The 16,240-nt window shown below is 41.1% G+C and overlaps 1 protein-coding gene across 3 annotated transcripts in view; it reads left to right on the top strand.

The window, feature by feature from the left end:
* RNF145 (ring finger protein 145) overlaps window positions 1-16,240 on the top strand; it is a 44,543-nt gene that overhangs the window by 13,790 nt on the left and 14,513 nt on the right. For all 3 annotated transcript variants that reach the window (XM_059483715.1, XM_059483717.1, XM_059483716.1), the window contains exons 3-4: window positions 4,168-4,276; window positions 13,093-13,184. In XM_059483715.1, the coding sequence (XP_059339698.1) occupies window positions 4,168-4,276; window positions 13,093-13,184 (201 nt within the window). The remainder of the gene's footprint in view (window positions 1-4,167; window positions 4,277-13,092; window positions 13,185-16,240) is intronic.

The raw sequence follows: 16,240 nt of genomic DNA, 5'->3' as shown, positions 1-16,240 counted from the left end.
TATCCTGAGAATTAAAAATAAATGTGCCAGTTGTTTCTGTAGTGCTTCTACCATCTCAAAAGCAGGCTTTCAGAGGTATGTCCTGTTCTTTTGGCACTTGCATGCAGTGGCCAGATATTTGTCAGAACAAACTGAAATGAGGACAGTCAAGGATTAGGCTGAAGTGCAGTGACTAACTCAGAGAGCACTGATCCCTCTGAGGCAGGAGAGCTGCCTGTTGGGATGGAGCCTGAGGCTCAGGACTTGCTGCTTCCCAGCAAGTTGCTGTGCAAATCATGGACCCTTTACCCTCACAGGATATGGGAAAATGGAAAAGTAAGGCCCCCTGAATTAATTTCCTGGTAAAATCCAAGCAATTGTGCTCCTGCTTTCTGGCACTCCAAGACTTGGTGTGGCCTTATTAAGAAATGTTATGAACTCTTTGATGTGCAAAGTTCTCACTTTTAGACTAAATGTGCAGGAAACTGTGAGTGATGATATGAAATGGACACAAGGGATCTGTAATCATGCAAATGAGCCCTAAAGTGCTTCATAAAGAGGATGAGTTGTGACTTTGATCATGTTCCAGAAGCCTCCATTGTGTGCAGTCAATAGACCTCAGACACCTGAGTCAGCAAAGAGGTAATTCTGGTGAGAGGAGCTGGGAACACCTTGGTGGTGCATAAATGGAGAGAGATTGCTGAAAGGCAGTCTGAGCTGCTGCTCACTGAACAATGAGCCCTGCACAGCCAGAGGTTTCCACTGAGCTGAATCAACAGGTTGTAAATGAGGTCATGAACTGGTTAATGCACCAATGTTCTTGTCTAGCAGTGTTTAACTTTGCTTTTCTGCTTAGGATGATTTTCACAGTTTATTTTCTCCAGTGGAGCCTAAATCTGTACCATCTTGCATGAGAGGCAGTGGAATTCTCTGCTTCCTTGTGCTCCTGAATAGGAGCTGAGTGGGGATTTGTGTATTTTTAAGATTGGCAGAATGTGTCTGCTGTAATGCTCCTTACAGCTGGAAGCATAAAGGTGCAAGTCTCCTTCTTGGTGTTGTGGCACTACAGCACTCTGACTATTCAGGAAAGATTATTCTCTCTTTTCTTTATCTTTTTTGTTTATTGTTTTTAACTTGTGTTAGAACCATTCCTTTACTGGGGCAGGAATTGGGCTTCCCTGAGCCTGCTGCTTGCTTTACCCAGAAATGTTCATGGTGAGTCAAAAAGGGACAGTGCACCAAGTCCCAAGAGCAAAAATAGCACAGCCCAAATCAAAGGAGGGGAGTGCTCACTGCTGACACAGAGCTCAAAAGCTGCATTTGGATGGAAGTGTGTTAGTTATTGTTAACCCCAGCTCAGAGGTTACCCAGTGAGATGGCTGTTTCTCAAACTCTAAGTCCTTGTGTGTGGGGACTCTCTCCAAAGGGATATATGTGCTCAGCATCGTGTTTTCTTCTGGCAGAGGAGGTGCAAATGAAAACAGAGTGTAATGATTTAGATGGGAAAGCTACTGTGAGAAATTTTATTTCCTGGTCCTTTTTTTCTTTTTTTGAAGTGGAATCTTATTTACATTGTACACTAATTACTTCGTCTGTATGAGAACAAAGGAAATAGAATATTATTGAAAGTGTCTGAATTTGAGCTTGTCTTCCTTTTCTTGTGCAATCAGATGGGTTGGTAAAGAATTATTTGGCTTTTTTTTTGGCAGAAGCTTTGTTGATAAAAATGAGGTTGGTACCACTTTGGGAATAGGGCCTCTGCAGCAAAAATGCAAATATTGCAGTATGAAGTGTGCTGAAATCTCCCTCTTACCAAGTCACAAGAGGAAATTGTAAATAAGATTGAATGGGAACTATTTTAAATGTCTGTTGCTCTCCCCCTCTTCAAAGTCTAACAATTAAACCAAATGGCTGCTTCAAAGTGAGCATTTACATTCCAGCCCAAACTCCAGAGCAGTGGAGTTCATTGCAGAAGCTTCTGCAGTAACCTTGGCTGTCTCGTGGATCTGAGCATCTGTGCAGTGTGGAAGCCTGCTGCTTAGAAGGCACTGTGACAGCACTTGCTTCATCTTTTAATTTAGCCTTTTAATTTTTTTTTTCACTCCTTCATTGTATCCTGAAGGATCCTAAATATTTTGATTAAATTCGTGATCCTGTAAAGAAGAATGAACTTCAGTGATATTTAAGTCCTTGCATCTTTGTATCACATCTTTGTTACTGCCCTCTAAAACGTGTTACTTTTACAGAAACGATCCTGCCATTGCTCAGGTACATCCTCACATGCCAAGGAGCAGACTTTCTTGTGATAGAGTAAGGTAAAGATGACAGAGCTTAAATACAGATACAGTAAACAGGTATTCTAAAACTATTTATAGAGTAATAGAGGAATAAAAGACTGCATAATAAACTCCATTTAGTTCTTCACCTGAAGGTGAGTCACAGGCTGGAGTGAGAAGGAAAGGTTTAGAGAGATTTGACTCGTGCTGGAATGAGAGATGGTTGTGGGTTGTTCCTCAGGGAGAATTGTCCCTCCCAAAGGAATCCAGGGGTGAATGTAGCAGAGGTGAGATGTAGGAATGGCTGCAGATGGTTTGAGAGCTTGGAACTGGCTCTTGAGGCTGTGGTGTGGTGCAAGCAGTGAAATGTCTTCATGGAGACTGCTGAGGAGTTCCTGCTCTTGTCATTTGTGTGTTTGGTGGAAGGAAGGTGGTGAATGGGAATTCCAGCAAATACAGGTGTTTGTGAAGAAAACTGATTGTGTAGAACATCTGGTGTGCTGTAAGTAAAAGCAAGTTATTCTGTAAAAAACAGTTGCTAGAAGGAAACTGATGGAGTGCTGTGCTTCAGGCCCCTTTAAAAAAGCTCAAAATAAAAATGATTCTGTTCTCCAGGCTGAACAGCCCCAGCTCTCCCAGCCTGTCCTCACAGGAGAGGTGCTCCAGCCCTCTGGTCTAAGTGATATTGTACAGAATTAGTGGCTTGTATGACACTTGATTTTTAATAAATGATTTTTAATACTACCAATTATTTCAGCTTTTAAAAAAGCACATCCTGAGACAAATGTGCAACTTGTCACACCCACTTCATGAAGGTGATTGAAAAATTATTTTTAATGTTAAATACATAAATTATATACTGGTATTTTAAAAAGTAACTAAATAGGCTTTGTCTGTCATTGATCTTATAATCTATCTTATCTGAATTGATCTCTCTCTGCTTGCCAGCCTGTGGGTCTGTTGTCTTTTCTAGGAGCATCTTGCAAGATTTTGAAGACCAAACTGTTGGTAGAATTTTACAGAGGTGGCTTATTGAATGTGGCAGATACTAAGCAGCCTTGAAATACTTCTTCATAAATACTGACTCAAAAGTATCTTTTTCAAATACTGGAACATGCTGTGTTCCCTAGCTGTTTTATAGTACCTGCTTGTGCCACTGCTTATGACTGCTTAATCTAGAGTTGATTAAATATATTTCAAAAGCTCAAAAAATCAATTAGCTAAAAAGACTGTGCTGATGTTGCTGAATAAACGTATGGAACTTTAAATGTGACATGACTGGTGTGGCTGTGAGGGTCAGGATTTGTTCTTCTCTAGCATTTTTTTTCTTAGCTTCAGGGGAGTTGTTGGCTGTTGCTGGGTTGTTTTCCTAAATGGATTTCAGTGCCAGGCACTTGAGCTGACCTTCAGAAGGAGCACAAGTGCACTGCAGTGGTGGAGAGAGAGCCTGGAAATAAATATTTGTAAGGGCACCATGAGTGGGTTTTTGACCTGCAGCCTGTCTGGAAAGGAGGAGTTTGGACATGCACCACCCTCTTATGGAGTGGACTTCAAAGTGCTGCTTTATGTGGGTCTCTGAGTGAGATCCCTGTGAAAATAAGGGTCAGGGTTCTGCTTGTTGGAGAGGCTGCTGAGCAGCCAGGCTGTGGCCTTAAAGAGTAAAGCTGCATTGGGTCATTTTCAGCAGCCTCACTAAATGCTAATGAGAGGTGCAGGAACTGCTGGGATCAAAAGCTACAAATCCCAGGCTGTGGATTTATGCAACCCTGATAGCTGGAGTGGGCTTTTATATGACTAATATGGAGTAAAGCCTCTGTGTCCCCATCTTAAATTGTGAACATGCTAAGTGTTATTTTAATTTGGTGTTAGATAGCATTTTTTTAAAAATATCAGCTTCTGTTTTTTGTTACAGGTTACATCTTAAGTGTTGTGCTCCTAACTTTACCAAGGCAACACCTGGTTCAGCTTTACCTGTACTTTTTGACTGCACTGCTGCTTTATGCTGGGCACCAAATTTCCAGGTAAGGATAAATGGATTCATTTTTTTAGCTTGGTTTGGACATTAGAAAAATAACAGTTATTTTGTTAATATTTTCTATAAATTATTTTGTAGAGGCCTTTTTTCTATGTCAGACATCTAGATATATCTTGCTGTTCTCTGTTTTTGGAAAAGTTTACAGAATTAAATATGCAGTCAAGTAGTTCTTTGAAGTCATTGAAAAAACACCAGGAATTTTGAGCTGCTTGTCTGGGGAGTGTAATGCCCACCAATCTAAGGAGAGACAGCACTTACCACAAGACTAAATGTGGCCTCTGATGCAGTAATCTAAGTTATTCAGTGGCTCAGCTAAAATGCTTTCAGCACTGGGGTGTTTTACACAGCAGACAGGATGTTACTTTTAGTTTCCTGGCACCTCAGGAGAGAGAGCAGATCTGGAATCCAGTAAAAGCAAAGTAGTAGTGGAATTTATTCTTAAAATATATTACACAAATTTGAATTTACAGTGGGTGCAGGTGTTTTGGATCTGAAACACAGAGCAGGAGTCTGGAGAACTCTTGAGTCAAACAAGACAGAATCAACCATCTTTGCTTGGCCCCAGCTAAATGTGTTGAAAGCCAGTGTAAACTTTCCTACTGACACAATGTTTAATTGGAACCAAAGGCATTGCCATCACATTAAAGGCTTTGCATGGGAAGTTTTGAAAATATGGATTTGAGCCTGACTTATTTTGGTGCCTGCTGATGGGAAGCATTTAAAAATGTGCTTTCAATTGATTTAAGGGAAGTGATAGTTTTGTTATTTCCACATCAAAATTGTTGTTCCAGAGCATTTATTGGAATGTTTTTCTTGATATGTTGCAGTTCAGGGGAGTGTTAATGAAGGTTTTGTGCTGATTTGACATGTCGCTGTTGTGGCTGTCAGAGCTGCAGTTAGTGATTTCCTGGAAAGGATGAGTGTACAAGAGAGGAGTTATAGCCTCATGGTAGGAAGGAAAAAAGGGTTTATTTGTCATCCTCAGGGGAGTCCTGACTTGTTATAGATGGAGTTTGTGGGTGTTTCTTAGAGGGTTAAAGACTTATTTATTAGAAAAAGCAACCTAAACATTATTTAAGTGTTGAAATAATAAATCTGGTAACAAATGCCAATCAGAGGGCTTTGGTGCAGAACATTTACAGCTGGAGGTTTTTATGCCACTCCAGGTCTTGAATTTTTTTGGAAGAAAGGGAGATGTTATATATTTGGTTGATACATTAAGGGATAGCACTGTGTTTGCTTCTAATACCTTGTTTGTATTTCTGTGTAATAGAAATTCTGACTTCTGTTGCTTTGTGAGGTTTGAGACTTAATAGGCTTTATTGTAACATATTTAGTAAATACTGCTTAGACTGTTCTGTGTGTTCCTTCTAAGCTTTCTCTACTTGGTGCTCCTGGAGCGAGTTAATGAAGACTTTAATTAAATCTTGCATCAACTAGCACAAAAAATATATTTAATTAAAAGATGTCATGGATTCAAATAGTCCAGCAGTATTCCCAAGGTATTTTGCAAGGCAAATGTAGCTGCTGACACTTCGGAGTGAGCTTTCCCATTCCCTGGGCTGGTTTGGATTGGAAGGAAGCACAGTGCAAGGGGCTCTCAGCTGAAACCTTTGTGCAGTCAGGGAATCATATCTGGGGAGTGACACTTGAATTAGCCCTACAAAAGAATTTTTAAATCCCATTAGTTTTCACACTGAAAATAGTAAAATGTGACAGACATATCTGTTGGCAGAGCCATTCCTCTTATTGCCAAAGCTATCCAGTTCCAACTTATGTTTCTATTTAGCAGCCTGATCATTACAAGACACACAGTAGTCACATGTGCAAACTGTTTTTCAGTGTTTTTTGTTAGTAATTCTGCTCAGAGCTGAAAACTTCCAGGGACTTGCTTGCATACACTACCAGTTGGGATGCTATTTAAGACCAATGAAGAGGTCTTATATTGAGGCCAGTTTGGTTAGTGCAAATTATAGAACAAGACCAGAATCATCTGGCACTTGTGACTCTGCAGTGTCCTGGAAATTCTGAGCTGTTGAAAGACTTCAGCTTTCAGTGCTTTTTTTCCACCCCAGAAATAGCTTGCACTTCATCTGCAAGTCTGGAAATAAGATCATCTGAATTTTATAGTTAAGCTCTGACTTCAGACTTCCAGGTTTATGTGACCTTGACAAGTTATTTAATTTTTAAATGTTTTGTTTCCTTACCTGCTGAGCTGAGAATTACCTTAATGTGTAAAGATGGTTTAGGTAATGTTTGTGAATACTTGGAGCACCCCAGAAGATGCTACATTTGTATGTAGCATGCTAGCCTGGCAATTTGGGTGGAAATAACATACCATCTGTGTTTATGGAAAGAAGAGAGCTTTAAAAACCCAAAATCCAATTTAATGAAATCTCTTTGCCTTAGGTTTCCTGCAGCAGTCTCCAATTTCAGGAGAAATAAGTTTAATAAGTGAGAGGCACAGTAATAGGAACAGCTTGAGCTGGGTGCCTGCAGTCAGGGACCCAGAGCACACAAATCCTTGGGCCTTTGCACCCTTCCAGTCAATGCACCCATCCTGCATCCACTCCTCATGAGCTTTGCAAACACCCCTTGGTCCAGTGGTGGGTTTTGGTCTAGGATCTTCTTTTTCCATGTTGGATTCTTTCTCTGTCTCCAGGTGGGTGTAGGCTGCTTTTATCTGGCTGGGTTGCAGCTCCTGCTGAGTTATGGCCTCCCTATCTTCCAGTTCACACTGCTCTCAGGGCTTCCCTTAACGTAACTGAGCAGGAGTTCAAGATAAGTTTGGCTTTTCTAGGTGGGATCTTGGAGCTGGTGAGAGTTTGGAGCTTGTGGCCTAAAACCTCCAGCAGCTTCAGCTACTTCTGCTAAGCAAAGCCACTCAGACAAAAGAATACAGTTAGAAGAACACAACTGATGTACAACAGTCCTGCTTTTTTTATTAAGCATTCCTCCTCATGTGTCAGAAGGAACTCACAGTCTTTAAAGACAACCCTTAGTCTCACATACAACGTTATTACAAGAAATAAGCACAATATTAGCAGAGTGAACAAGGTCACCACTGGATGGAGCATCTTAATATAGATTACATTGCTGTTGGTGACGACCCAAAAAAAGTTTTCTACCATCAGTGGATGCCTCCTTCTTCATTTTTCCCTCCACTGTGCCTCCTTCTTCACTTTTTCCAAGACATGATGCATCTCTTCTGCACTGAATGGTGACTAGAATTTTTTGTCCGTCATTTTGGCCACATTCCAGCAGTTGATACAGGTGATCAGATTTTAGTGGCTTTCTCACCAGTGCAGGATTCATTCTGATGGGGATAGGTAGTAAATTTTAGCTTAAGTATAATTGGACTGTAACCATTGATTGGACATAATAGGAACTGAATAATTAAAATTGCATCCTACAGTGTTTCTACAGTTAGAAGTAATTGAGTGATTATTGTCCCTGTAGTGATATTATTTACAAACATAAGATTACAGAGTTCTTACACAAACACATCCTTTTCCAACATAGGCAAGTACAGTTTCAGGGTTTCCTTTGGAATGTATTTCAAGTGACAGACACTTTGTTCAGTGTCAAAACAAATGTCTTGAGCTTTGATGGTTTTTCTTTCACAAATAAATCCCTGTTGTTCTCCAGCAACACGCACATCAACATTGATACTCTGCCATTTGATCCTGTTGTGTTGGGCCCATACTCAGCTCTGGTGGGTAGAGAGCAGTTCCATCATGATTCAGTGGTAATACAGGGATTGGGTCTGTGGTGTTAGAATTAATGGGATGCATTAGAATTAATGGGGTGTATATTGTTGAGAGAAAAGCTCTGCCATTATTACTCTAGAGCTATATGGGAAATTGGCTGCATACCACCACTATTTGAATTCTCTCTCAAAATCAGTTGCATTTTCTCAATTTTTTTTTAAATTTCAATGTGTAAGATACACCCTTCCCCTTCTCTTATGGTTGTGGCTACCATAGATTTTATCTACAATTGTGCTTGGATGCAGCTAAGAGCTAGTGCTGATTTCAGAAATGATGAAATTTCTGAAATGATGAAATTTTTCCTCCTTACCTGTGGAGGGCTGGTGGCTGAGCTCGTTGTACTGGGCAGTGAGGCAGTGGTTGGATCATGAGCTGTATTTGATTCACAACAAAAATTGAGAGCTGCTTCCTTGGGTTTTACAGAGCTTCAGGGGCTGGGTAACCCAGCCCCTAACAATCCATGTGAATTAGCTGCTCTTTAGTCCTGTTAACTTCATACCACACTGAACTGTGCATTGATTATGTACTTAGCCATGCAGCTCTGCTTATCTGGGTTAACAGCACCAGGAGTGGTGAGTGAGCTGTTCCACTCCATCTCTTCAGAGTATCAGTTCTTCATAGTGCCATCATTCATTAGCTGGCTGGTTACTCACCCCTGTTTGACATGAGCCTGGTGTATCCAATTTTCTTTCCCTCAAGCACCAATGCATTTGTCCAGGGCTTTTATCCTCTAAGCGGAGTCGTAAATAAGTGAGTCTTAATTGATTGAGAGTTCCATGTAGTGGCCAAATTTCCTGGGGCCCCCACCAGCTGTCCCAGTAATATATGGCCATTCCTCCTGGCACAAGGCCACTGTGTGCTCTTTAGATAATTGAGCTGTACCATAAATCTTTTCTCAATTTTGCAATACCTTGGCCAAGGGCATCCCCTTTTCTACGCCGAGTTTGTTCCCTGTTACCAGAAAGAATAAAGAACAAGCAGCAAAAAGATTGTCAGGGAGACCCTCCTGTGGAGTCAGGAGGTTCAGAGAGGAGTGTAGGTGCAGCTGGATCCAGTCGTGGTGTCAAATTTAGCCAACAGTTTGTATTAGAAGAATTAGATTTCCCATTGCTATGAGGGACTCGAACTCTATTCTTTCATGTGGAATTGAATCCCCTTTCTGTGTGCACATTACTGTCTGATGAGGCTCTGAGAGTGACTCAAACCCACTGCAGGATCTTCTCCAAATCTGCCTGGGGAGTTTCAGCACTCACCCTTCAACGCCTCCTGCTCCAGAGTACCTGGTGAACTCACATGGTGCCAGCACTTGGGTGTTGGGAGACGAGAAGTTGTGAAAGTTTCCTTCAGCAGTTTTCAGTTCCAAGAAAAATTAGTGTAATAATGGAGTGGCACAGTCATAGGAACAGCTTGAGCTGGGTGCCTCCAGCCAGGGACCCAAAACACAAAAATCACTGAGCCTTTGTACCCTCACAGTCAATGCACCCATCCTGCATCCACTCCTGGTGTGCTTTGCACACACCCTTTGGTCCAGTGCTGGATGGTCTGGGACCTTCTTGCTCCCTGTTGGATTCTTTCTCTGTCTCCAGGTGGGTGTTGGCTGCTTTTATTTGGCTGGGTTGCAGCTTCTGCTGTGACCCAGAGCTCACACTGCTCCCAGGGCCTCCCTTCATGTAACTGAGCTGGAGTTCAAGCTAAGTTCAGCTTTCCTAGGTGGAGCTTGCAGCTTGTGGCTGAAGACTCCAGCAGCTTCAGCTACTCATGCTAAGGAAAACTACTCAGACAAAAGAATGCAGTTTGAAAGAATGCAGTGAACTAAATTAATTTACCACAGTCCTGTTGCTCCTGACAAGGAAGGTGGATGCTGGTTTTATTTCATATGTAGTAGCACTAATGTCTTGCTTAAAAGAATCACATTTCTTTTACCCATTTCCAGCAAAAAGCAGCTTGGGAAAAATAACTGATGCAGAATAGAAGTGATAAGATTAAACACACTGTTAATGCTAAAACTGGAGTTCACCTAATTATCTTATTTCATGTTTTGCAGTTTTGTTATGATTGTATCCCAGGTGGCTTGAGCCTCACAGAGCTTAAAATGAGAAGGGTGGGAGCAAGAGACTGAATTGCTTCCTAGGGACATACTTAAAATACACTTAATTTTAAGATTGTCTGTCGACATTAGAAACCTGTGAGAGTGTGTTTGATGTTGACAATGCAGATTAATCACCCAAAGTAAATGTCAGCAATATGAGTCAGGTCAGATAACCACTGTACCTTATGTCAGTCAATTACAAAGCATATTTTTAGTGATGGAAGACCTTTTTGTACTTCAGTAACAAAGAAATGATCACATGTGAAAAATGATCACCTTTGGAGCAATTTAGTCCTGACTTGTCCATAGGTACCTGTTAACAGGCCAGCAGTTGGATTAAATGAGGCTGGGAATGAATCTGCAGCATGAATCTGATCTAAGGTTTATTCTTAAATCCTAATTTTCCAAAGTAATGTAGTTTCAGTCATTTCATTAACTAGTAAATAATGATTTTAGCCTTCTTGTTTTCTTACACTGCTGCAGTAAAGTGAACAATCCTCAAATGTAAAAGCTGGAGATTAATACAGTTTTAATTGATCAAAATTGAGTGCAGGCACTTGCTTTTTTCAGCATCTTGTATGGCACTGCAGCTGTTTGAGGCATCTTCTGATTGGTGTCTGTGCCAAAAGATCCTTGTGTTTGTACTGGTAATAGGAGAATCATTGCTTTCGCTTTCCTCATTCAGCCATCAGCTAAAATACTGTTTAAAAAATTTAGGAGATCTTAAAACATTGCTTCTCCAAACTGGTGGGCCTAAAACTCAGTTTTAATTGAGAGTTACTTAGAGAATTCAGCCAAGTGCAGACCTCTGTGCAGATGACTGAATCAGACAACAGCAAGAAATACAGCTTGAGGAAATTTGGGTCATATCCAAGCACGTTCTGGTGGTGAAGAAGCAACTGTAAGTGCAGCTTTGTTCGTGTCTCTTGGCTAAGTTGTGTAAGGTCATCCTGCTGCACTTGGTATCCTGCATGATTTTATAACCTGTTTCCTAACAAATATAGAAGAAACTTGATGTCTTCACTGCTTTCCTTCCAGCCGCTTAGAAATAGCCAGTGTTTCCAGCCAAAATTTGAGGATGGAGTATGATTTTGCTGAGACAAAAAGCCATCTACAGTATCTTGCAAGGGCTGTTATTTTTTTCTCTTCTGTAACTGATGGATTATCCTGTTTGTGTTGCTGATGTTTTCAGAAAGTGCTTTCTGCTGGTCCATATGATGAAAATAAATAAAAATAACCCCTTTGCCCAAAGGATTACAACCTTATGGATTTGGGAAGGTGGAAAAAAAGCACTTGTGCTTAGCTATACCTGGAGAACAGAGGGAAGATTTCTGTCTGGAATTGTCATTTGAGGTGCCTTTTCAGTCCTCATGTGCTTTTAATTGTAGGTTGCAGTCTAAAGAACTCATTTCAACATACCTCAGTATACTATGACACTTGAAAAGCTGCTCTGAGTAGGCAGTGTTGTCAGCTATGAAGAACAGGCTTTGAAGTGTTTGTTTTAGTACTTTGAGATTTATATCTTGAATTCCAGAGATGTTTTACAAGTGAAAATGTGAATACCTTTGCTTGGGGTAGCAAGTTAATCCTAGGAGCAGGGTATATTCCCACATTTCTGGGGAGAAGAGAATGTTCCCAGTAGCACTAAATTGCATCTATTTCTGCACTAAAATAAAAAGAGTAGTTCTTGTATTGGCTGTGGTTTCCAGTCCTGTTTTGCTGTGCTTTGTCTGCATCTGCTCCCAGCAAGTGTGGCTGGCCTCAGTGATAAAAATAAACACAGAATAACTGAATAATAACCCTCGAGCAAACAGACTGAGCTCCATGCAGGGTCAGACCAAGTGTGTCTGTCTGGCATTCCCAGGATGTGATGCAGGTAGATGTGAGTCCTGGACAGGATCAGACAGAAACAAACTCAGGTTTTGTGCTGCTGATGGCAGAGCTGATGGTGCCCTGACGAGGGTGGAGCTGCAGCTGCCCTGGAGAGGAGCAGGAAAGGTCACAGGGCATGGCAGAAAAACAGGCTGGATGTGGAAGGTCAGGAGTATTGCCTGCTGTCTGATGGCAGGTTAAGGAGCCACTGCAGAATTCCTGCTGTGCTGGTCCAGGATCAGCTTCGGAAGGTGTGAAATGCCTGCTCTTAGTGTGAGGTTTGTATTTGAGTTCTGTTGGTGTGTTAACCTACTCAAGGGCAGAGCCAAAGGATAACCACCAACAATGGAAAACTGCCCAGGGTCCTCAGGTTCTTACCTTGCACTTTGATTGCTAGAGCCCACCCTCCCAGCCCACCTTTTCTGAGGGGAATTCTGAGAGATGTTCAAGCTCTTACTGTATCTGTCAATAGTGTTTTATCAGTTTGTGGGTGTCTGCTAAGATAGAACTAAACTTTCAAATTCTGTGTTGAACAGAACGGTGATGTAGCAACTCTGTTCCTGACTCTACTCCATGACTATTGCTTTTCCTTCATACTTATCTTTTAATTGAATGTAAAGAACTTCTTAAGTGCAAAATACTGTAAGTATTGAATTGGAAGATCTCTCTGTCAAGCTCTCAGATTTTTTTTTCACACATTGCTGGTGGGAAAAGAAATTATTGTTAGGAAGAAAACCACTTAATAAGGATACTTAAAAATGGAATGGTGCCTAAGAGGCTTTGTCAATAAGCAGTTTTGAGGCCACGCTCTGAAGAACAGCTTAGATGTCCCAAAGGATTTTTACAGCTCTGCCAGTGAATCTAATTACAGATAATTCTGCTCTCCCTTAAGTCATGCCTCAGTTGGATCCTTCCATCAGCCTGGCTGCTGGAACAGCAGTGTTAATATTGCATTTTGCAGTTTAGTTAATTGGCTGTGGTGTACACTGAAGTTACATACATGTGGAATGAATAAATTGCTCCTTGTCTGAATCAGATGGATCATAACAGTTTGTGGGTTTGTGTTTTTAGGGATTATGTGAGGAGCGAACTGGAATCGGGCTATGAAGGACCAATGTACCTGGAGCCTCTCTCCATGAACCGGTTCATGACTGCTTTAGTAGGTGAGTGCTTCAGATAACTGAGGGCAGACAGCTCTGATTCTCTTCATTGGAACATTTGCATGTTTTACCTCTTTGTCTTTTATTATTTTAACTTGTTGTGATTCTTATTAATATGCAGGAGGCATGGGAGGACAGCTGTATCCTGCTTGGCTTTTGCTATGCCACTGATTTACCAATACCCCATACTTGCAGATCTGAAATACTTTCCAGGTCTGTTATGCTCTGCCCCTGTTATTCTCAGACTATGCAGTCTGATTCAGAACAACTGGAGTGTCTGTAATGACCTTTATGTGGAAAGTACTGTAGAAATTTCAATAGTTGAGTGCATTTGTAGTGTTTTTGTCAGTTCAGGTGTTGTGCACATAAATTCTTCATCGGCTTTCTGGCTAAACACTGTCATTCTCTTACAAAATCTGATTAAATACATTGATGGGTGTGAGCATGGGACTACAGGCTACTGGGTTTTTTAGAGTCCTGAGGATATTTCTAATTAAACATATTTAAATTGTTTGATTAATGGCAGAGATGACATCCCTACCTAAAAATCCCAAATAAATCACGAAGAATTGGACTTCCCAGAGTGTTTCCTTACCCTTTGAACTTTGACTGGAAGAGAATAAATTCACTGTTAAGGTTGCTACACTAAACCATATGTTCTCCTGAGAAGATACTGGAATACACACACACACACACACACACACCATGTGTATTTTAAAATGAAGCCTGAGACAAGCTTGCAAGAAACATCTTCCTTAATTCCTTTCACTAAGATCTATGGTTTCCATCAGATTATTGACAGATTTAGTCAGCCATGTACTACTGTTGGCAAAACTCAGCTGCTTTCTGTTTACTTGCAGCTGCTACTGGCAGATAAAAATGGGTTTACCACTTTACAATATGTTAGGTCTGACAGAATTTACCCATCTCCTGTTTGCCTGCATCTTTACTTTCAAATGTGGCATTTGTCTTTGATTTTATTATTTTTAATAGAAGTAATGCTGATAATTTTCAAGGAAAGATTATTTAGATATAATTTTCTCTCTTCTGAATGTCTGGGTACACTACTCTCTCTTCTGAATATCTTGTCAAGTGATGCCAAAGTACAGCTAAAGCTTTTGGCATGTTTTTTATGAGAAAATGTTTGTAATTAGACCTGTGAATCTCTCCCAGGTGCAGTGCAGGGTTCCATGGTAAAGCAGAATCCCTCAGGAAGCATCATGCAGGCCTGGGCAGGAACAGATCAGGAGGCATTGTGTCATTCAGTAACACCTGAAAACTAAACCAAGAGTCAAACCCAGCATGCTGCACCTAGGTTTTAATAGGCACTAAAAACAAGTGAGAAAAAGATAATGGCTTTATTCAATAGTTTTGGGTTGTAGTGGGTATCAGATTAGTGTCCCCTTACTGTAATTGTGTTTCAGAAATAGGTGCTTGTGACTGTACTAGCAAATGTGTATGTGTTAACATTTTTAATTGTCCTTATTCTTTCAAAGCCAACTTGAAAATGTAATTTTGGTCTTGATGACAAGCAGTCATCTTTGGGGAAGACTTGTGAAAGTGGCCTGTGAGTCTTGACAGTGTTTTGTATAAATATGAAATGTTTTCATTTGTTGTATACAAGGTTATTTATTCAGTGGAGTTTCAGGAATACACAGCACTGAGTGGTGTCATCTTCACAGCAAAATGAATGTACAGGTGCTTTGCTCCATCTTTTTCTCACACATCCTGACAGGGTGTTGTGCTGCAGCACTGCTGACAGGCACCAAAGCCAGGTGCATGAGGGAATGGAATAATGGTACTGCTGGTACAGCTCTGGTTCCTGAAGTTCTGGTCAGAGTTAAGGGAATGATGTACAACATCAATTGGTTCACAAAAGTAACCTTTGTTTATGCTTTTGTTCATTAATACTTTCTGAATGGGATCTCACAGTCATTTCTTCCCCCGCATTTAACTCAATCTGATGACTGTTGTCTGGGGATAATAATGTGTTCCTAAGTGCTGGATGGGAGAAATAAATGTCTTTGGACATGGCCCCTTGGATGAGTGAGCTGCTTTGGAGCACAGCAGCTGTGAGCTTCTGAAAGCTGCTGGGGGGTTTTGCAAGTGATGCTACCACGAAGACTTGCTTTTTCTTATGGCACAGTAATGGGGTTTTATATTAACTTTAGGATACTTTGTTTTTGAGTAAGTCACTGATGTAACCAGGGAGTTTGTTAGCATCAGCTTTCTAAAATTGTGAATGAAACAAAGATGCTTCTCTACTCCAAGTGACTGTACCATGTCAGCTTTCTTGTTGAACATTTTCCATTAGCTTATGAGCTGAGAGGCTCTGGCTATCTGTCAGCAATGTTTAATGTATCTGTGGAGGTTTGGGGAAGGGAAAAGAATGGGCAGGAAGTTCACACAGTGGATTTCTTCCTCATTGCCTCATTCCCTAGCAGAGGACCGTGGCTGGTGTCTTCCAGGACTGTTACAGCTGTTGGGTTCATTAGCTGTGTCTGTCAGTTTTCAGGCCACAGCATTTCAGTTTTCAGGGTGCAAACATTCACCTGGATTTCATAATCATAGCAGATACCTCGAGTGTTCAAACCTGTGATTTGATGTGAGGTTACTTTCTCTGGCTGATCCTGCTGTGTGAGGTTGGTGACTGATGCTGTGCAGCCCCACCTGCAGATAAAGTGTGATTTACTGCAGAGAGTAAATCCCTGGCTGTCCTGAACTAAGGTGCTGCTACCCCAGTTTAAAATGGCAAGTACCATCACTCAAAGCTCCATTGGAGACATTCATGCCTTTGCTGCAGGGGTTGAGAATTGACAAGGTGCACACTTCAGGGAGGAGGTTGAAGCTTCCAGAGAAAGTGCTCCATGTATTTCCTTTGATGGTGTGTACAATTCTCCTTCCCATGACAAGTAACTTTTGACAAGTGTTTAAATTAAAAGGGTGGGAGGGCCAGAGCTGAGCAGGGATGAGGAGCACACTCCACACATGGCTGTTGGAGGAAAGCAGCTTCTGCTGTTTACTGAGGCTGAACTCAGGCTCTAATTTGTGATCTGAGA

The sequence above is a fragment of the Ammospiza nelsoni genome, chromosome 16, assembly GCF_027579445.1.
Source record: "Ammospiza nelsoni isolate bAmmNel1 chromosome 16, bAmmNel1.pri, whole genome shotgun sequence".
NCBI lineage: Eukaryota > Metazoa > Chordata > Aves > Passeriformes > Passerellidae > Ammospiza > Ammospiza nelsoni.
Note: the sequence above shows the minus strand (reverse complement) of the source record. Positions and strands in the feature narration are given on the sequence as shown.